The 20,790-nt window shown below is 39.7% G+C and overlaps 3 protein-coding genes and 1 long non-coding RNA gene across 5 annotated transcripts; 2 read left to right on the forward strand and 2 right to left on the reverse strand.

The window, feature by feature from the left end:
* Positions 1-1,715: 1,715 nt before the first annotated feature.
* LOC120414783 (potassium/sodium hyperpolarization-activated cyclic nucleotide-gated channel 1-like) lies at positions 1,716-4,387 on the reverse strand. Of its 2 annotated transcripts, none has more exons than XM_052708303.1 (8): positions 4,232-4,387; positions 3,704-4,173; positions 3,556-3,642; positions 3,343-3,456; positions 3,071-3,290; positions 2,685-3,016; positions 2,483-2,626; positions 1,716-2,419 (listed from the first exon to the last, which is right to left on the reverse strand). In XM_052708303.1, exons 1-8 carry the CDS (start codon positions 4,335-4,337, stop codon positions 2,213-2,215), a joined length of 1,680 nt encoding a protein of 559 aa, XP_052564263.1. In that variant the 5' UTR covers positions 4,338-4,387; the 3' UTR covers positions 1,716-2,212. The 2 variants fall into 2 exon arrangements, with proteins under 2 accessions (XP_052564263.1, XP_039432030.1); XM_039576096.2 differs by having other exon boundaries at positions 3,508-3,642.
* A 237-nt stretch (positions 4,388-4,624) lies between these two features.
* LOC128092989 (uncharacterized) lies at positions 4,625-5,170 on the forward strand. Its single transcript, XR_008212149.1, has 2 exons — positions 4,625-4,749; positions 4,822-5,170. It is a non-coding gene; the product is annotated as an uncharacterized LOC128092989 (long non-coding RNA).
* Positions 5,171-9,544: 4,374 nt separating this feature from the next.
* LOC120414766 (gustatory and odorant receptor 22) lies at positions 9,545-12,881 on the forward strand. The gene is made up of 6 exons (XM_039576079.2): positions 9,545-10,005; positions 10,115-10,739; positions 11,629-11,774; positions 12,020-12,216; positions 12,285-12,446; positions 12,506-12,881. The coding sequence occupies exons 1-6, from the start codon at positions 9,882-9,884 to the stop codon at positions 12,647-12,649; spliced, it is 1,398 nt and encodes a 465-aa protein (XP_039432013.1). The 5' UTR covers positions 9,545-9,881; the 3' UTR covers positions 12,650-12,881.
* On the reverse strand, positions 12,706-18,478 carry LOC120414767 (40S ribosomal protein S11). The gene is made up of 4 exons (XM_039576080.2): positions 18,438-18,478; positions 17,825-17,941; positions 17,409-17,614; positions 12,706-12,950 (listed from the first exon to the last, which is right to left on the reverse strand). Exons 1-4 carry the CDS (start codon positions 18,447-18,449, stop codon positions 12,827-12,829), a joined length of 459 nt encoding a protein of 152 aa, XP_039432014.1. The 5' UTR covers positions 18,450-18,478; the 3' UTR covers positions 12,706-12,826.
* Between the last annotated feature and the right edge of the window lie 2,312 nt (positions 18,479-20,790).

Consider the following 20,790-nt stretch of genomic DNA (forward strand, 5'->3'; position numbering starts at 1 on the left):
TAAGAGCGAGTCCACGAGCAAAGCATACCCATCTCGCATGGACCTCACCAATCTGCCTGAAATTTTCACGGGTATGTTCAAACAGTACATATAAAAATGGCATCTGGCCAAAATATGAGCACTCTAGGTCAACGGGAAGTGGGGCAAATCGGGTCACAAAATTTGAAGGTTCAAAAACGTCAAAAAATCTTAAAAAGGCTATAACTTAAGCAAAATTCAAATTACTTTTATTGATTTTTTTGGTTGTAAATTTTTGCTTGGGGGACCCCTTAGATCCCATTTTCTGGTGATAATTTTAACATATTAGTGTTCCTGAGACAATTTCACAATAGAAACATGCATAAAAATGTTTTAATCCAAAATCTTCGATTCACATTTACTGAAATTCAAGTTCGTTTCCAAGGATACTAGATGACACCAGAAAAAAGGAAGCTTCTTAATTTTTAAAAATTTCATTTTTTAAAGGGTTAAAATGGATGAAAATAAACATTTGTGTGCATGTTTCTATTGTGAAATTGTCTCAGGAACACGAATATGATGAAATTATCACCGGAAAATTTGATCTAAGGGGTCCCCCGAGCAAAAATTTACAACCAAAAAAATCACTAAAACAAAAAGTTTCTATTTTATACGTTAAACTGCTGTTCTCGGCGTTCTCAATCTCAGATGGTAGCCCCAGATGTCTCCTACAAGCTGCAGGTCTAACCGAGTTGATATCTGGATGGAACACTTTTTTTATTTGAGTTTGAAAATTATGCTATTTTTTCACTAAAATGCCAATAACTCCCTTTAGATTTAACCAATTGGGACGCTTCTCCCTGCATTTTGTTGCATTTTTTAAGCCCTCTCAGGTGCATTTTGAATTTTGAAATTAAATTGAATTTTGCCTAAGTTATTGCCTTTTTATGATTTTTGACGTTTTTGAACCTTCAAACTTTGTGTCCCGATTTGCCCCACTTCCCGTTGACCTAGAGTGCTCATATTTTGGCCAGATGCCATTTTTATATGTACAAACAACCCCTGAAAATTTCAGGCAGATTGTTGAGGTCCAAACGACGTCCCATACAAAGGGGTATGCCCTGTTCGTGGACTCGCTCTTAATTCTAGATAATTTTTTTACCCCCTGATTTTTTGGACCGATTTTGAAAAGGGGGGCGACATAAACTTTGAAAAATATTTGCAACTGCCTAAAACTAAACCTAAAAAACAATGTACAGAGCAACATAACGAAAAAAGTAGTGATGCAGCTGCGTGTAAAAGGCCTGGTTGTAAAATATTTTTTGCATTATTTTATGGTATTCTATGCAATATTACGCCCTGAAATATGTGGCCATCAGTATGGGAAACCTACTTGACCGAAATGTCAAGCTCATCGCGTTTATCCTTCCCATTCTTCATCGGTCTGATGACCGAGCGGGCTAAGGAGCCAGTCCTTACTGTTGGTGTGCTGGGTTTGAATCCCGTCGATTCCAACTTTTTTTGTGTTTACAAAAATTGTTCATGTAATGTGTAATATTAAGTGCCTATTTTGACGAACGTGATGTGCATGCTTTTGCATGCGATTTTACCATCAAATTTTTTAACTGTTCACTAACTAGTATGGAAAAACTAACGATGCTTTTTTATATTGATTTCAGTTGAAAACGCATTTTAGAAGCTTCAATTGACCTCAAAGTGATGACATTTGATCATAATGAAATTAGGATAACTATAAATTACCTAAATCATCTTTTTATTGAAAATAATCTTAAATTTAGAGCAATCAAAAATGACCTTGAATCAACCCCCAGCTCATTTAAGATTTTTCAAACACACCTCAATAAAGTACCGTTTTATTCCTCATAATTGCACCGCAAAAAGTTTACAGTTTAACACCGGTTAGTTCTGCTCCAGTGACTTCCTTCGAGGCAGCTGGCCGGTTCGCGTCCCAGCCAGCGCCATATCAATGAACAAGTTAATGAATATTATCTCGCCTACCAAATCTGAAATCTGCCCAATAAAATTATCACTTGTCCGTGTCGAAAATGTCTTCCTCCTTGGAGTCTCTTGAGAGAGAAACGAGAGCCACGGTCTGACGATGTTCGTCGTGCTGCTGCTGCTTATCGGGTGCCAAATCTCGTTAATTTTATCCGCCCCCTTGGTGAATGAACAATTACGCCTCGGTTGCGATGCTGATTTTCGCCGAATCGCTTCATTACCAGGAGGACACACTTTAATCGGTCATTGCCCCACCACCGTCCACCATCAGCAGGTGACTCTTGTACAGCTCTTCCTCGAGCAGGATCTGCTGCATCCGCTCCTTGGCCTTCTCCTCGAGCCGCTGGTAGAGGGCGTTCTCTGGTGGAACCAGCTCGATGAACGCCTTCCGCCGCAGGACGAATATCTGGGTGAACTCGATCGCGATTACGTTTAGCAAGCGCTGCCGGATTTGGAAGGGAGAAGAAAGATTATTGAGCAATGACCAATATATTATTGTAATTACCTTATTCTTTAGAAACAGCGAAATTTCTCCAAAGTGATCTCCATCATAGAGATGGAATATTTCCTTGCCCGATTGCGTATAAGCAGCAACAGACCCAGTGTGAATGAAGCAAATCCAACTCCCAACGGATCCGGCCTTCACAATCTGCCAAGAAAATCTCAAAAATCAGAATTTGACCGCAGAAAGTCATGTAAAGCCCGACCATATCATTCGGCAAATAGATCTCCTTCTCCATGTTCCGAACCAGCGCCAGCAGCAACGATCGTGGAACGTCCTTAAACACCGGTACGGTCGTATAAAACCGCGCCGCGCTATGATCGTCGATCTGATGCCGCAACGGTTCGGACAACGTGCTCAGAATCTTGTCCTCGTCAAAGTAGCACTTTTCGAACTTCTTCTCGTAGTAAAACATCAACCGGTTGGCCATTTCCTTCGGAAACTGCTTCATGCCCATGTAGGCCTGCAGCTGGCTGACCGATTCGGCGTAGTTCCGCTTCGTTGAGTTCGTCATGGTGGTCAGCTTGAAGAACTGGACTGTTGGTTGAGGTTTAGAACGAGATCATTGGGGTATCGTACAAGAAGACCTACGAATCAAATACAGCTGGAAGCAAATTCCCACGATGATGCAAACGGCGCCGAGGACCTTTCCGTGAACAGTCGTCGGAATTCCGATCTCGCCAAAGCTCATTACGAACAGGTAGTACAACACGGTTGAGAAACAGTGCCCGTAACGTCGCATCATGCCGTTGTCGATGTTCAGAAGAAACTTGACGTGCTCATCCCAGAGCGGATCTTCACCGTATTGAGGCTGCAAGGTTACATGTTACAAGGATGCCGAAGAGATATTGTAAGTGCGTTACGTCTTCCACGACAGTGGCCGCAATTTTGTAAAAACAGTTGCACCAATGAATGAATAGTCCAGATATCAGGATCAAACGGAGTTTGTAGTAGTTGATCATTTCAAACCTGAAACGCTGTAGATTCTCGCATTAGAAGAAAATATTATCGAAGAAGTATGCAGCTACCTCAAAGATATTGATGATATATCTCCAAATTTTCCACAAAGATACTACCTTAAACAACAAAAGTCCGCTGACAACATTCAAGACCACTTCCAACGCAGCTTCATTTCGTATAAAGGCCCTGGCGAACAAACTCGCCTGAAACATGGACAAGATCAGTAATGTTCAACTTTCACATTAAAATGTTCAAACTCCATACCGGAAAAGCATAAATAAAATCGATCACAAACATTCCCTTCAAATAATTAACAAAAACGTCCCACGGACCCAGCCGGACATGCTGATAATACTGGTCCGTCGAGAACCCGGTCAAACAATTGACCACGATTTCGGCCGTGGACAGCAAGTTAACACCGGCGGCTATAAAGTATACGTAATTTTCCCGCCGCATCGTTCCGGTGAAGGCGATCGTGAACGGAACGGCCAGCATCAGCGCGTACGTGTACAGAACCAGCCAAATCTCCCAGTAGAACCGGAACCGGCTGAACGGATGGATCATGAACCAGTACCGGCTCTTGATGTGCCGAACCAGCTCCGACCGGAGCAGATAGCTGGACGTGTAGTAGCGGACCGTCTGCGGGTGCCGGGGATCGATCAGGAACCATTCGCGGAAGCGGAAGGCGCAACTTTGCGGGGATTCGATCCGGTTCGTGAGGTAGTGGGGTTCATCTGGAGATTTGCATTCGATAAGATATTTTACGTTAAATTTAATTTAAAGAAATCATACCTCGCAGGGTACAATCGTGTTCAAATGTAATTAATTCTAGGCGTTGGCTCTGCTGTGAAAGGCGTACAGGTTCACCCTCGATTTCATGTTCGTCGTGCAAATCCATCTTTCAAAATCAAATTAAAAAATTGTAAATCAAATGTGTTAATCATGACCAACTAGATTGATGCTTTACAAAAAATAAAAAGAATAAATGTTTTAAATAATAAATAATAATGGACCACGTGGAATTTTTTTTCGGAAATACAAGTCGTGGCATCTAAAAACAACATCCACTTTAAACCCACATGTTTTTGCGGTTTCTATTGCAAGTTTCTGCACAAACCTAAGAGTTCGAAGGCTTAAATGTGGAGAACACCCAAGCCTCTTTTTACTCTAAGGAACCTTCTACCCCAGGACTCAAACTGACGATTCGATCGCAGTACACATTGTCGTTTGGATAACCCATTGAACTGTCATTGGCGGATTTGAAAAAACGCTCTCTCATTCGTTTTGAATTTTTCCTTTAAATACAAACTGTAAGTATTTTTGATTAATATTTATTACATATTCAAATTAAAAATCTACAATTCCATCTCTTTTATTGCTAGAACAATGCCTGGACTCGCAAGGTCGGATCTTCAAGCCATGGCCGGCGAAAACGCGCAGATTCTGAGGCAGCTGGAGAAAGATGTTGTGCAGATCCAACGTCTTGCCCTCGCAATGGCCACACGGATTAAGCAACTCGCGGAAAAGCAGAAGGAGTTAGAAGTATCGCTAGCCTCGCTCAACGACTCAATCTCGGCACTGGAATATTTACGTGCTTTTGAGCGGGCAAAAGCCCAAGCCGAAATGGACGCTGATTGTGTTGATAAATAGTTTATGGGAACATTTTAGGGCAATCTTGTTAGTGTTACTGATGCTGCTTCAAATAAAGATTATTTAAAATATTTCACTATACATTTTTATTTTTTTATTTGTAAAGTATAATTTGAATCCATTGATCCTAAATAAGTCGAATTCGAGAGGTTAAGTTACCAAATGATGCCTCTTGTGCTCTCTTGTACTAACCTTGCTTGTTTTCCTATCTAGTTAGCATAAGAGAGCACAAAGGCATCGAAATGTCGCCGTAATATTCGTAGATCGCTTACGATTCGATAATCCGGAGATTCGATAATCAAAAGTAAAATTTTTGCGAGAGCTTCGGACAGCAACTCTCTACGAAATCGGCCGATTTCGACCATTTTTATTTTTTGTATTTTTTTATTTGACTCAAACTTTGTGGGGGCCTTCCCTATGACCAAATAAGCTATTTTGCGTCATTGGTTCACCCATACAAGTCTCCATACAATTTTGGCTGCTGTCCATACAAAAATGGTATGTAAATATTCAAACAGCTGTAACTTTTGAGTGAATTTTCTGATCAATTTGGTGTCTTCGGCAAAGTTGTAGGTATTGTTGAGGACTTTTGAGAAAAAATAGGTACACGGAAAAAAAATGCAGATTTTTTAATCAACTTTTTTTCTAATCAATCTAATCTAATCTAATCAGACCCTAGCGCAGCCAATCTTTCGAAGGGATCCTGGAGAGTGCCTTAGGTTCGATGACGCCTAGCACTCTTCTTGTCATTTATTAACATTTGTAGTGCGCCATTGCATTAGAATGCATTGAAACATCACAAGTGTTAAAGCGGCCAGGCCTACTGCGTGAAGCCGTATCGCAGAGATGACTCGTAATTGGGTTGAGTTTGAGCACAGAGTGTTCGAACAACAACACAATTCTGAATCGACAGGGGAGGAAGAAGCGTGGGGACACACCACCATACGCTCCGAGATTTGTTTGTATTCGTTGGGAGCACCATGCTAAGAAGGTTTGGTACTCCGGGACTCTCTGGGATGGGACATTGTATTTCCACGAATGCCCTGGACACTATTTGCCGTGGTTATAGCGCCACAACTCGCTCTCTGTAACAGTATTCCTAATTCCTGTCCACGCTCACCAAGTCGTCATGGCCTACTGGTTAGCATTTTTGCTTACCAATCCGAAGGACGGAGGATCGAACCCCGCCTCGAACGACTTTGATTTTTCGTTCATATTCATCATTTCAAATTTATGTGTTCTTAACTTTCTCGTTGGGAGCAGATGGGAATTTAACCCAGAACCATTCGCTTACAAAGCGTACACCGTAACCGGTCTGCCCCGGCCGCTCCCAGATTTTTTAATCAACTTTTTTTTCACTTAAACTCAAAATACGTATTTTTTGATTTTCGAGATTTTTTGATATGTTTTAGGCGACAAAAATCCGCAACTTTTGAGCCATAAAAAACATGGTCAAAAAATCTGTCGCCAAGTTATGATTTAATATTTAATGTTTGGCCCTTTTAAACGATAGTCTTGATTTAAAAAATTTCTAAATATTTTTTTCGAAAAGATCGGAAAATTTCACGAATATTTCATGTGTTAACATTGAAAATCGGACCATTAGTTGCTGAGATATCGTCATTAGAAAATGGTGGATTGTTTTGGTGAGATTTAGAAAACTTCAATTTTCGTGTTTCTTTTTCTTAAACCGGCTCTATCTCAGCAACCCGAGGTCCAATCTTCAATGTCTTTTAGACAATTTTATAGCAAATTTTCTGAACTTTTCAAAAAAAATATTTTTAGAAATGGTCACTCATGGTCACTATTTTTAAAAATCGAAAAACTGCAAATATTTCGCTAAAATCACACTTTCGGTGGCTATATCTTGAAAACGGAGCCCCTTAACAAAAAATCTGTAGAGTACTTTTCGATTGCAAATTCAATTTTGCATTATAAAATAATGTCAAATTTGTTTTTGCATGAAACTTCGATTTTTTCCAAATATCACGATTTTTTCAAAAAATCATCAAAAAATCTCGAAAATCAAAAAATACGTGTTTTGGGAAATTGAGTTTTAGTGAAAAAAAAGTTGATTAACAAATCTGCAAAAAAAAATCCGTGTACCTATTTTTTTCTCAAAAGTCCTCAACCAAATTGATCAGAAAATTCACTGAAAAGTTACAGCTGTTTGAATATTTACATACCATTTTTGTATGGACAGCAGCCAAAATTGTATGGAGACTTGTATGGGTGAACCAATGACCCAAAATAGCTTATTTGGTCATAGGGAAGGCCCCCACAAAGTTTGAGCCAAATCCATTTCCGGTTTTTGTAGAGAATTGCTCAAATGCTAGTTTCCTAAAAAATATATAAAAAGAATGTAGATTCAAGGTTCCTATTACAGCAAATAAAAATCCAACTCTAGCATCACATCTTGTAATAGAAAATGCATCGTATTACATTACGTTACATTAAAACAGGGGTGCTCAAAGTTCTTTGAGGATGGGACAAATTTGAAGCCCAAATCTGGAGTTTTTTTTTTAAAAAAAAGGTCCAATAAACATTTTTTTTAGTTTTTTGCTTTTGAGTGTTTTTGAACCCGCCTTGAGTCAGGGGTTTTAAAAAAACAATAATATGTGTTTTTGAAACACAATTAAAAAACATCTTCAAATTTATAGGCAATTTCAGTTGAACAAATTCCATGTAAAATGTGAAAATTTGTGATTCGTGCTTCGAATTCAGTATAAAATGCAATATAAATCGATAATATTATAAACAAAACTAGTTTTAACAAATTTCAGGCAAAATTCCGACTTTTTAACAATTTTATCTAAAATTTATATGTATTTTGCTAAAAAGCTTATACACTTAGTTAACAAAATATAAACATTGATTTTTTCCTTAAAAACTACATTAGCTACTTTAGTGATGGTACATTTAGCGTACAAATAAAGTTTGAACATTTTATTATGATTTTAACAAGAAAAACTATGACTATCAAAGTCACCCCGGAATTACAACTAAGAATTTTTAACGTAACTATTTTTCTAAACATTATTGAAAAAACTTTTTTTTCCGAAATAGTGCATGAACTTTGTGTAGCCTACCCCAGTACATGTTTTAAAAATAATAATCTTGAGAAAAACCTTACCTGTTAGAAAATATTCTAAAAACAAATTGAAATCCTATCAAAGTCACCCCGGTTTACGGTATTTGAAAAAAAATGTTTTGAGCTGAATGTACTTATTTTTTTCAATAAAATTTAAAGTATTTTCTTACATTTCGAAAATGGTGACATGTAATCTGCAGGATTTGGAATTGTAACGGCGTAATTTTATCTTTAAATTAAGTGTGACAGATAAAAAATCGTTGAGAGCCAGAATTTCAACATTTCAAAAAACATTTTACCGAAAAAAAACCTTTATACACCTTTTTTTAATAAACCAGAACATGCTCAAAATGATTCTAAATGCAGAGGAATGCATTGATTTCAGCTGATTGCATTTAATTTCCATTGATTTTTGATGTTTTTTGAAAAAATATTCGAGACAATTTTTAATAATAGGGGGAGGGAGGTTTGTCGAAAAAAGATTTGGAAAATACTTACAACAGACTTATTTCCCCGATTTCAACATTTTGTCTGCTTGCCAGAATTTCAAAAAAATGTTTGATGAAAGTTTTGACGATATTTACTAGTTTCACTCACATTGAAACTTGCAAAACTGTGTCCTAAAGTGGGGATCAAAAATCATTGGTTTTTTTATCACAAAAAAAAACAAAAATAGATTAGCATAAAAAAGTTTCAAATTAACCTTAATTTGGAAAAGTATAAAATTACTTTACAAGTGATCAACGGGCCATTTTACATGATTATTCAAAGAAGGTCCGCGGGCCACAAAAAATCACCTCGCGGGTCACGTTTGGCCCGCAGGCCATATTTTGGTCACCCCGGCATTAAAATGGGTTAAAAATTTAAAGGAAACTCATGATGCACGTAAAGAACGAGCTTGATGAACATTTATGCAACCCACGCTGGATCAAGCCCTGAATACTAAACACAATTCTCAAGAGTCAGGAAGGATGTGCCGTATCATGTTTTACATTCACGTCTTACATCCATTACAGTTTCCAAACCACTACTCAGGATATCCATCACAAAACTTTGTCTTGGGCAAACTATCGATACAATAATGCTATGCTCCTGATGCACCCTGGCCACAAAACCCAACTAACCTACTGAAACACATTAGACTCCCTCCCCTTCCTTCTTATCGTAAATTCATTTCCCTCGATATGTCGCAAAATGACCAAGCTTCGACAAACCATCCATCAATAATAGACAAACCGGGCGTATTAATTTTGAATCCAGAACAAACAAAAAACATGGTCGCCCTCATAATTCTTTAATGGCGTATGCGATGGCACTATATAAAAGCCGTTAAAGTTCCAGTAGGAGACATTGCTGCAGGGCAATTTGACCGCTCCCTTTGCCAATCTAATTGCACAGAGTAGCCAAGTCAACGCCGGGTAGCGAAAGAAACATATACAAATTCTGGAAGCTGCTAATTGGCACACCACTGGTGGTGGACTATAAAAATAAGCAACTAAAAAGCTAAACACTAAGCCACCGCCGGTTCTAGTTCTGCGTGCTTGGCGCAAAAAGCAAATAAAAATCATAAAGATCTTGGGGCAGTGCTGCAATCGATAAATAAATTCTGTGTGCGTTTTGTGGAAATAAAAAGTGAAGAAGTGTGGGAAACGAGGGTCGTTAAATTTAATCACTGCCCAACTAGCTTAAAGCTGGGCAAAAATGATTCACAGCCAGATGGAGGACGCGGGCTACCAAATTCGGCAGCAGGTTCTCAATCCGAACCAGCGCCAACAGCTGGAGGATAACCGCCGCATCAAAGAGCAGATGGAGCAGTTGCAGAAAGGTAGTGACATAAATCTCAATCAGCGTGGCTAATAACACTATACACTAATGATAAGCTTGATTAGTTTGAATGGCACTAACGCTTCTAACTCTCACCCCGCATGACCTAGATAACGCCTCCCCGACCCGCCTCTACCTGCGCAAGATGAAGGTCCAGGCGGATGTGAACCTGCTCGACCATCACGACTCCTTCTACCACACCACCAAGAGTCTGCTGGTGCTGTTCCAGATCATGGGCGTCATGCCGATCGTGCGCAGCCCCCCGGGTGTCAACATGCCCCGGACGACCTTCAACTGGGGCTCGCGGGCCTTCATTTGGGCGTACCTGATCTACGCCATCGAAACCGTCTACGTGGTGCTGGTAGCCAAGGAGCGCATCAACAAGTTCATCTCGAACAGCGACAAACGGTTTGATGAGATAATTTACAATATCATCTTCATGAGCATTATGGTGCCACACTTTCTCCTTCCAACGGCCTCCTGGCGGAACGGAGCTGAGGTGGCCAAGTTTAAGAACATGTGGACCGACTACCAGTACAAGTACCTGGTGGTTACGGGGAAGCCGATCGTGTTCCCCAAGCTGTACCCGATTACGTGGGCGCTTTGCGTCGTTTCCTGGGGGGTCAGCATTGCGGTTATAATGTCCCAGTATTATCTGCAACCGGACTTTCAGCTGTGGCACACGTTCGCGTATTATCACATTATAGCGATGCTCAACGGATTCTGCAGCCTGTGGTAAGTTATGGGGGCTTAGGGTCTTTAGGAAACAGATTTGGACAGTTCTAAAACGGACTTAGCAGTCAAGTACTTTGTGTTAAGATTAGTGAATTCAATCATCTGACTTGATTAGTCCAAAAGCAGGATTTCTTCTAGGATAATTTGTGCAGGCAAAGTATTCAACTCTTTATTATCTAGAATTAATCTCTTTATTAAACTCAGTGTAGTCACAAATATGACAACTCACTACGCACACTGTTAAGGTGGGATTAGTTATTTTTGTTTTGATAATTACCCAACTTAAAGATTGGAATTATATTTTATTTCAACACTTTGATAGGGAGTCAGATGAGAAAAACCATACTTGGTGAAACTTAGTCTCCCGGCGTGTGTTACAATATTCTCAACTTCAATTCCGCTCTCTTTTTTCAGTGCTGCTTGCGCTTTTGTTCGTCGTTTGTCCTTGGATCGGTCTGCAATGTTCCTTCGCAGTCAATCCCGCCATTTCATGGCCAACGCAGCTGGCGATTTTCGTGCCATGGCCGGTTGGTGTCGCGGGAGTCCCAACGTAACCTTACTTTACTCTGGGGCGTCCTTCAGTGCCCGTCTTCTCTGCACCGGTATGGGCTGTAAAAAAAGGCCCTGACGAATTTTCATAGTTGGGTCTTGCATTCTCAGGATCGTTTTCAATTAGCGCCTCTTCGGAAGGTATTCACATCATTTCATTTTAAATGACTGCCGTTTTTAGTAAACAAATGACATTTACAAATCGTTACTTCAGTTTTAAGAGATACTTCTGACAACTTCGTTAGGTTAACTTGACAAATTTCACAACTGAATAGTTCAAACACAGTGCCTACTTGATCGCTTCAGTTTTCACTTCGACAATTTCGTTCGTTCATTCCAGGTTCGTCAACTGCACAGCGTTCGGCGAGGCGTCCAAGGCCTTCGCCGCGGAGCTGTCCAACATTTTCGCCACCGACCGTCCGGCGGACAAGCTCACCGAGTACCGGCACCTCTGGGTCGATTTGAGCCACATGATGCAACAGCTAGGTAATAAAAATGGCCAAACCCTTTCGGGATATTCCTAGTTAGAGACGGTTAGTCAATGAGTTAATTTTGCGCGCGCGCGCAGTGTTTGAGCAATAAGCTGCAGCATTGTTCTTCTTTATCGGCCGTCGCTTGATCGAAATCGGAAGAGTCGTAAAAGATTTTACGTTCGTCCGCCAAAAGGGCCTCCGTCTGCTTTTGATAGTAATCTTGTTTTGTTTTTTTTTCTGCCACCACGGCTGGAAAAGGAAAAGCGTACTCCAACATGTACGGCATCTATTGTTTGGTGATTTTCTTCACCACAATTATCGCCACCTACGGGGCGCTCAGCGAAATCATCGAGCACGGTGCGACCTATAAGGAGGTCGGATTATTCGTCATTGTTTTCTACTGCATGAGTCTGCTGTTTATCATTTGCAACGAGGCCCATCACGCGTCCAAACGGGTAACCTTTTTGGTCGGAATGTGTTACAATAACTTAATTAAGGGTTTCCTCCGCTTCTCCGCTTCAAGGTGGGTCTCAACTTTCAAGAACGGCTGCTGAACGTGAACCTGACGGCGGTGGACAAGGCGACCCAAAAGGAGGTGGAAATGTTCCTGGTGGCCATCGACAAGAACCCGCCGACGATGAATCTGGACGGCTACGCCAACATCAACCGAGGGCTAATCACATCTGTGCGTTGCGCGATCACTGTAAATCACTCAATTAATCTGATTTCTCTTCCCATTTGCAGAACGTCTCCTTCATGGCAACATATCTGGTCGTGCTGATGCAGTTCAAGCTGACCCTGCTGAGACAGAGCGCCAAAAAGGCACTGATTGCATCGCTGACGGCCAACTTGACCAAGATTGCGGCGGCCACGAAGAACCCACAATAGACAGACACAATCCTGCTGGACTTTCTTTCACAAATCAGCAAAAAAAAAAGCAAATATTTCCCGATTAGTGGTTACTTCTTTTTTTTTTTCATCAAACAATCTGGAATTTTATTGTTTTCGCTTTTCTCCCCTTACCCCGATGTTATACACTTATAGTTCATAATGCGCGCGTGTGCTTTAGAACTTGGTAAACTTCTTCTTGGCACCGGCCAGCTTGCTCACCTTGAGCACGTTGAAGCGCACCGTCTTGGACAGGGGCCGGCACTCGCCGACGGTCACGATGTCTCCGACTTCGACGTCCCTGTGTGGGAATGAATCAGAGAGAAATGTTGTTAAAGAATAGCTTCGTTACTTTCAATAAATTCAGTTATTAAGATTTGTTCTAGAGAGTCGATAATGCATCAATTTAAGCTTTACACGGTTAAATAAGAGAAATAAACTTGTTTTTTTTTAAAGATGTATTCTAGGAAGTATGTTTTAAAACGATGACAATTGACAGATTAAAATATCGATTCTAGATGCAAAAAGAGGCCGATGAGAAAAATTTGAGCTAAACGGTGAACATCAACTAGAGCTTGAAGTCCTATTTCGATATCTTTAAAATTATGGGAACAAACAATTGAATTCAGACATGCATCGGCACTATGAGCTCTTTTTAACGGCACTCAGCTTGTTCTAGATGGCATTTTCGTTTAAAGCAATGTTATGCTTGTTGCTAGGTAAAAATCTCTTGTTTTTGGCTTGAATAATGTGTAGAAAACATTGGTTCATTGGAAAACCCGATTTTAGCTATATTTTCATGTGAATGTTCTCTTAAGCTCTCAAGAAGAACTTCATAAAAGCTCTTTGAGTGCAATTAAGAGTTCTTAACCTATATCTCAGTTGGGTTTCAAAATAATCTCTCAGGGTCTTCGGGAGCCTTAAAGACAAGCGTAATTAGCGTATTCTAATCACTAGCACAACATGCTGGGTATCTTCTACGTGAAATGCCAAACAAGTTCTTCTAAAAGAGGAGTTAGAGCGGATGCATGTCTGATTGAATTTCTAATTCGTACCCTTAGCATCAATCTCCAAAAGCATTAACAATACAATTTGTCATTTTTGTATAATCAAATAATTTAAGGATTTGGTCATTTGGTTGAGCAATTTCAGAATAAGACGACAACAACTAACGTCATGATTCGAAATCCGGACACTTAGTTGCATATCATTTTTGTTATAGCTGACAAAAAATCATGTAATATGTTGGAAATGAAGAAATATCATCAGGATGTAGTATTAACAGTCAGTTTTAAGAGAATGCATGCAAAATATGTCTTTTCTAACAATTTTTCATCAGAATTTGAAAATTAAAATGACTTGTTGTGCTTCGAATCCCGGACACTGATAAAAGTTGTTTCGAAATCCGGACACTTTTGCTTCGAATTCCGGACACTCGTTTTTGCTAATGAATCGGACAAATTTGGACTGAAATGTTAGTGAATGGCATTCTTTAGGTCTCAAATAAGCTGTTAACATCAAAACAATCGATATTTTATATAAAAATTTGCTTGAATTTAAGGAAATCAAAACCATAAATTTCTGCTTTGCCTTCCCGGTGCTTCGGACGCCTATGAAATATTTCACGTGAAATGTTTCGCTTTTTTTGTAATCTTATAATTTTATTGCATTTAATTGTTTTGACATTAACTACAGCGTTCAAACAAACTTTAAATGAAAGTTGATGTTAGAATTCATCAAATAACACAGTTTAGACATTCATAATGCGAACTTTTATCCAAATAATTGATAAAATAAGATGAGGTGTCCGGGTTTCGAAGCGTCCGGGAATTCGAATCATGACGTTACCCTTAATTCGCGGAGTCTAAAAAGGTTGTATAATTTTTTTTCCTGTCTGGTCCAGTTCAATACTAGGCGGCTGGCAGCGAAATTATGCGAAAGTATAGTTATGGATACTTTTCGGAAATTTCCATTTCGGAAATAATCTGATTGTAGATAGAGAATTTTTTAAATATTTTGAGGCAGAATAACATTTTATGCTTTATCTACAATCACTTAAAATAGTGAAGTTGCATATAATTTTTATATATTCGCTTCCCTAACACGGATGTGAACTTCAAGCAGGTACCTAAAATACATTAGAGCCAATACGCACCTCCCAAGAAAAGAAGAGGGAGCGATTTCTTGGAGCTTTTCTTCACCTTCTTAGACTTACTATCGCTGCCGCTGCTGCCTATTTGGAATTTTTTTTGACCAGTTCTTTGCGAAGTGCGTATACCGCTTTATATTTTCACTGAAACTGCACTTCTCAAACACATTGTTTATTTTCAAGTAGGGGAACAGCATCCAACTCCATCGTGCCTGTAATGTTGCCATACTGCCACTTTGACGTTCAAATACAGCTCATGAGCAATTCCAGCCCAAAACAGGATTTTTTGATTTCAATGAAACTTTGTAGACATGTTATCCTACGCTTATGTAAGCCAATTTTGTGAATATGGAGCCAGTTTCACTCGATAATGACATTTGAGAAGGGCGTAAGTGTTTTTTAAATACTTTTGTATTTCGTATTTTAAATATTTCTGTATCTCGAAGCCTTTGCATCGCTTTAAAAGACAAACTTGTAGGAAATTTGATGGGCCTTCCGAGAAAATGCACTGAACGAAAAAAACAAGCCACTTTTATGAGATTTTATGTTTTTTTATGTTTAAAAGTAAAATTTGAAGGTGAGCCCTCGAAATTTTTTCGTTCAATTTTTTTGTGAAAATAGCCCAAGATGTTACTAAAAGACTAACGAGAAATGCAGGATTGAGCAACTCACCTAAAAAAAATACAAAAATCATTTGCTAAAACTGTTTTTTTTTTTTAAAGTGCATTAATTTTTTTTTTCTCTCTAATTTTCTTGATTAGCACCGAAAAAAATATTCCAGACCCGATTGCCTGCTATTTGGATTCGTTGGAAAAGGCTATTGATTACGCATTAGGGTGCCCAGAATATGGGACTTTTTCTCAAAACCTCGCTCCACAAGCTGAATATTGACTCTGAGCCAAATATGAGCGAAATCGGTCATCATTTACCCATTGATACTCGGAGGTGAAGTTTGTATGGGAAAAATCGAAAAAATGTATGGAAAACCCAAGTTTCTTACGGTTTGGTCTGCACGGTGCGCTACTTCCATCTAAATATTCTCAAAAGTGAGATTCTTATTGAAAATTTAATGCTCTACAACTTTGTAGAACATACCAAAGCTGTAAAGTTCGATCCTGAAAAGTTATTAGCGATTTAAAAAAGTCATTTTTGTATGAAAAACATTTTTTTCACCAACTTTAGGCTCGGGTATCAATGGGTTAATCTCAACCAATTTCGCTCAAAATTTGCACTGATGCTTAAAATTACCCAATAAACCGTTTTCCGCTTGTGGAGCAGGGGGTCATTTTTTCTGGGCACCCTATTACGCATCCGCGTAATGGACAATTAACCCGACCTCTAAAATGTGTACGAATGACACTTAAGTGCTCATAACTTTTGATAAGGCTATCAGATCTTCAATGTTTAGGGCTCATTAAAAAGGTCTTTCAAATACCTTTCTAAAAATGTATGATCAGACTAAAAATGTATGATTTTTCTTACAAAAACCACCCTTTTCACAATCTTTCAAACTTTAGCCAGAATCGTTTTTTTAGCATTACTCTTGAAGTACTTTACTAAAAATTATGGTATTAACTAGGGTCTTATAGGACCCCAAGACGAATCGAATGAGACTAAAACGATCCAAATCGGTTCACATCCAGACACACGCACAGACATTCGTTCAGAATTTGATTCTGAGTCGATAGGTGTATACCTTGACTTATCTTGACTTTTTTTTGATAAGGTCCTATAAACAAACGTAAACATTGAGTGTATCCCGCTTACTCCGATGGACTTTGACATAAGGTGTGAAAGGGATACACTCAATGTTTACATTTGTTTATAGGACCTTATCAAAAAAAAGTCAAGACATGAAGGTGGGTCTACGAGGTCGAATTAAGAAGTTCATTTTTCAAGTGATTTTATAGCCTTTCCCTCATTGATGTGAGGAAGGCAAAACGCCTTGATTAATTTCAAATTGCTCTCTATGATGAAATTATTGCTATTTTCTATTACGTTTTGACAAATTTGATGGTTTTCATGCTTTTTTGTGGAAATAGGAATTGATCGAAGTTGCAAAATTTTTAATGTTTATTTTCCCGAAACGGCAAGATCGTAGGTTTCGCTCTTTCGAAATGTTGTTACTGAACTCTAAACTGGCAGAAAAATCGTTTGCAATACCTCCGACATTAATTAGATTTTTTTTCTGAAAAACGAATCGAATTTTCATTGTTTTCAGTAAAGAGCATTTATAGGACGTGAAGATGAACAATTTACCGCATTTTTAAAGTTAATCATTCGTAAATGGAACGTTAAACGATCGAAAAGCTGCAAAGTTTACAAATGGCGCTTAGAATCCTTTGAAAACTAACCCGAGAATTGTTTTTACAATTCCGTTGGGAAACTACTCACTTTCACTGCTCCAAAAGATAATTCTGTGCCAACTACTTGCATCGAAACGCCCATGACGGAGAAAACACCGCTGCGGGAACCGCTCCGTGAATAGTTATGCTGACTACTTTACTGTCGCAAGATTAAATAGCTTCGTTCTATATGGAAATTCCGAACGACGCAGAGTGTACACTTGCGGTACAGAGTCTTACTAATAATTCCCAAAACAAAACTCACCGGAAGCAGGGCGACAGATGCACGCTGATATTTCTGTGACGCTTCTCGAACCGGTCGTACTTCCGGATAAAGTGCAGATAATCACGACGGATCACGATCGTGCGCTGCATCTTCATCTTGCGCACCACGCCGTTCAGGATGCGCCCACGGATCGAGATGTGGCCGGTGAAGGGGCATTTCTTGTCGATGTAGGTTCCGGCGATGGCCTAAAACGGAAGAGGGAAGCCCTCGATTAGTGTCGGTTCCGGTGGATTTGAGGGATGAGTTTTTTTGCGATGATTTCGTAGAAGTCAGACAAAGTATTGGGTTAAGAAGGGGGTATCCTCATGTGCTAGTCGGAAGACCATCGTGAGAGGGTATCATCATTCGAGAGCAGTCCGTAACTCGTTCCGGAACATCCGAAATCGTTGACCTACCTCCTTCGGGGTCTTGAATCCGAGTCCGATGCTGCGGTGCAGACGGAAACCCTTCTTCTTGTTGACCTGTTTGCGGTTCAGGTTCACACCGATTTGCTTCTGGAACGCACGCTCGTTCTATTTGGCCGGAACGTCCACGGGAAACACCGAAACCAGAAGAGAGAAACGAAAAGTTGAGGTTAGAGTTGAAGGTTGTAAACAAACCAACTTTCAGGTTCGAAACTCGTCGTCGCCTACTTCGCTGACACTGACCGTCACCGGGGAAGCGGAAACCTTTTTCAGAAATGATTGTAAATTGGGTTAAAATCTGACAATCTTCACGTTTGGATCAGCAGACCGTCATGATGCTTTCATCATACAGATTCTCCTCCCCGGCGGAAGGCCACACCAGCTAGCTTCGACGAGTTTCGTTCCGACACAATTAATTTCGTTTTGTATACACGTGCGTAAATCTTCACTTTTGCCGATTAAATTGTCACTTTTGCGAAAATCCTTCTCCACAGCACGGAAGCACTGCAGCCCGGCCACAATTTCCACCAGCAAAAGTAGAAAATTCACCACAAATTAACAGAGAATTTGACGAATTTCAGGACCAGCAGCGGCGAAGCAGTACCTGATCAGCCATCTTGACGTTGGGAAAGAAAGAAAGAAACGCAGCCGGATGTGCGAGAACGCAAAGTCGATATACACTCAAAATCAGAACTATCCCTCAAAAGGGTACTTTCTACCCTTTTTTCTTGAAAATTCTCTTGATTCTCTCCGTTCGACCCAGCTTTTCATGTTCCCCACGAGGTGGTCACTCCAAATATCGAGAAAATAAAATTGTAACATGTATGTAGTTAAAGTTTCTATCAAGCTTCTGTGAAGTTCACCATGACAGTTGCAAAAGTTTAACTCCATGTTACCGGCTCACATCTCTCTTTTTAATTTCTCGATAAGGCTTTCTAGGTCCCCGGTGGTTGGTCACTTTTTCGTTTGACACTTTTTTAGTTTGTACCCCGTTGGTTGGTCAAAGTCAAACTAGAAAGTGACGAACTGTCGCTTTTTACACGGGACACACACTTAATCGAGAAATTAAAAAGAGAGATGTGAGCCGGTAACATGGAGTTAAACTTTCGCAACTGTCATGGTAAACTTGACAGAAAGTTTAACTCCATGTTGCACTTTTGATTTCTCGATACCAAACAAATCATTTGGTAGTGTGTGTGAGCTCCGTGTAAAGAGGGTGTCAAACTAAAAAGTGACCCCGTTTGTTTCACAACAATTGGTGTCAAACCATCGGGGTTTGAGTGTACCCGATTTTTTAGGGTGTTTCGTCAGGTCGAGAACTGTTAATTTTTTTACGGGGAAGCGTTTATAAGCGTTTAGGTCGAGGTTTAGGGCACATGCCGTCAACTCCGTCAATTTTCAGTCATCAAAACACTAGCGCCACTTCGATGCGAACGGGAAAATATTCAAACATTAAGCTTTAAAGCGATCGTGGGAGAGCGAGAAAAAAAAAGTTTCAGCGCAGCGAAGAGAAGAAACGCAAGAAACGAAAAAGCTTGTTGCTGCTGTCACTGCTTTTCGCGCCACCGCACGAGACGGATGTGTTTTGCTGTGCGTAGCGCTTTTTGTTTTAAATGTTTTATATTTGCTTTAATGCTTTGAGACAGCCCAAAATATTGATTAAAAGATCGTCACTTGTGTGCTGCAATCTAGGCTGCAATTCAAGTTGAAATGCTGATAGAAGCAAGAGAAATTCGTTAATTTAAATTAAAAAAACAAGTATTTAAAACACATGCACACAGTCAAAAGATAATTTAAAAAAAAAGTTTTGGGATTCAAAGAAATACAAATATTGCCGTAACACCCGTCTGGCCTGTGTCCGATTGTTGGCCAATCCGGTCCTACCGGATCACCTGAAAATAGTTTTGCTTGTAAACCTATCAATTAACTTGTCTTGAGGGCCCCTTGGTTCTCTAACTCTACCACGTCCTCGTGTAGCGTTTCCTTCGTAGACCGGAAAAAGGCACTAACTGTGCTTTTGTCCCTGGTGTAGAATCATCACTCCCGTAAACACATCCGTTCCATGCTGCAATAATCCAATCTCAACTGCCGTTTGACATTTACTCTCTCGCTCTTGTTCGTTCGTTCGTCTGACAGCACTCTCCACTTACACGTTGAACTTGGTTTACTCATTTTATGTGTAAATGCTACACTTGGAATAACTCATAACTCTACATCTCTCTCCTTGTCCGAAGAAACTAAACGAGAAAAAAAAACTCCCTGTTTCAACCGTCATTTAACCATCTTGAAACCCTAATTTCAACATTGATCCACATTCGATGATCTTTACTACTAATCCGTTTTATTCAACAGTAGGAATAAATAAAGATTCTTCAATGCCGACATAATCCATTCTCCATAAAGCATGCAGATAGCAATTTTAAATTCCTATTTTTGAAGCAATTTCATTTCAATACGTTCCGCTATATTCCCATAGTTTCCTCTATCACCCACGGAGCCAGCTTGTAAGATTTACTTTTCAAATGATATATGACCAATCACAAGCCAGTCTCCAAAACTACACATACTTTGATTCTAATACCAACAACTTCTCAATTCTCTATTACAAAAAGAATACCATAATAATAAAAATGTGGTCATTCAGACCGCGCACTGCACTTACTATCCAGAGGTCGCCTGTTCGAATCCAGCGGCGAACGCCCTAAACTTCTGAGTGTCAATACCGGTCCTTTGCCCCTGCCGTACTTTCATACACTTAAGAGCACAGGGCTGCGAATGTAGATAAAAAGGAAGACGCTTAGCAGACCTCAACCTGAACTAGAAATCTGCTTATAGAACAACTGTTTCAAATTGCGTATGCTTCTAAACAACGAAGACAAGTCAACAATCAATCCGTCTCCAACAAAACAAGACGTTACTAAAGAGTAAGCTGTAATCCCTTAACCAAGCCGAAGAAA

This window comes from Culex pipiens, chromosome 2 (assembly GCF_016801865.2).
Source record: "Culex pipiens pallens isolate TS chromosome 2, TS_CPP_V2, whole genome shotgun sequence".
Lineage (NCBI taxonomy): Eukaryota > Metazoa > Arthropoda > Insecta > Diptera > Culicidae > Culex > Culex pipiens.

Bases quoted from the DNA above. Each gene is read 5' to 3' on its own strand.
- LOC120414766 (XM_039576079.2), top strand. From the start codon at position 9,882: ATGATTCACAGCCAGATGGAGGACGCGGGCTACCAAATTCGGCAGCAG. The intron at 11,775-12,019 runs GTAATAAAAATG...CGGCTGGAAAAG, and splicing joins CCACATGATGCAACAGCTAG to GAAAAGCGTACTCCAACATG. The intron at 12,217-12,284 runs GTAACCTTTTTG...CTCCGCTTCAAG, and splicing joins CCCATCACGCGTCCAAACGG to GTGGGTCTCAACTTTCAAGA.
- LOC120414767 (XM_039576080.2), bottom strand. The intron at 17,615-17,824 runs GTAGGTCAACGA...CTTCCGTTTTAG, and splicing joins GATTCAAGACCCCGAAGGAG to GCCATCGCCGGAACCTACAT. The intron at 12,951-17,408 runs GTGAGTTTTGTT...ATTCCCACACAG, and splicing joins CATCTGTCGCCCTGCTTCCG to GGACGTCGAAGTCGGAGACA.
- LOC120414783 (XM_039576096.2), bottom strand. From the start codon at position 4,337: ATGGATTTGCACGACGAACATGAAATCGAGGGTGAACCTGTACGCCTT. The intron at 3,457-3,507 runs GTAGCTGCATAC...GAGAATCTACAG, and splicing joins ATATCATCAATATCTTTGAG to CGTTTCAGGTTTGAAATGAT. The intron at 3,017-3,070 runs GTAGGTCTTCTT...CTCAACCAACAG, and splicing joins CTTCCAGCTGTATTTGATTC to TCCAGTTCTTCAAGCTGACC.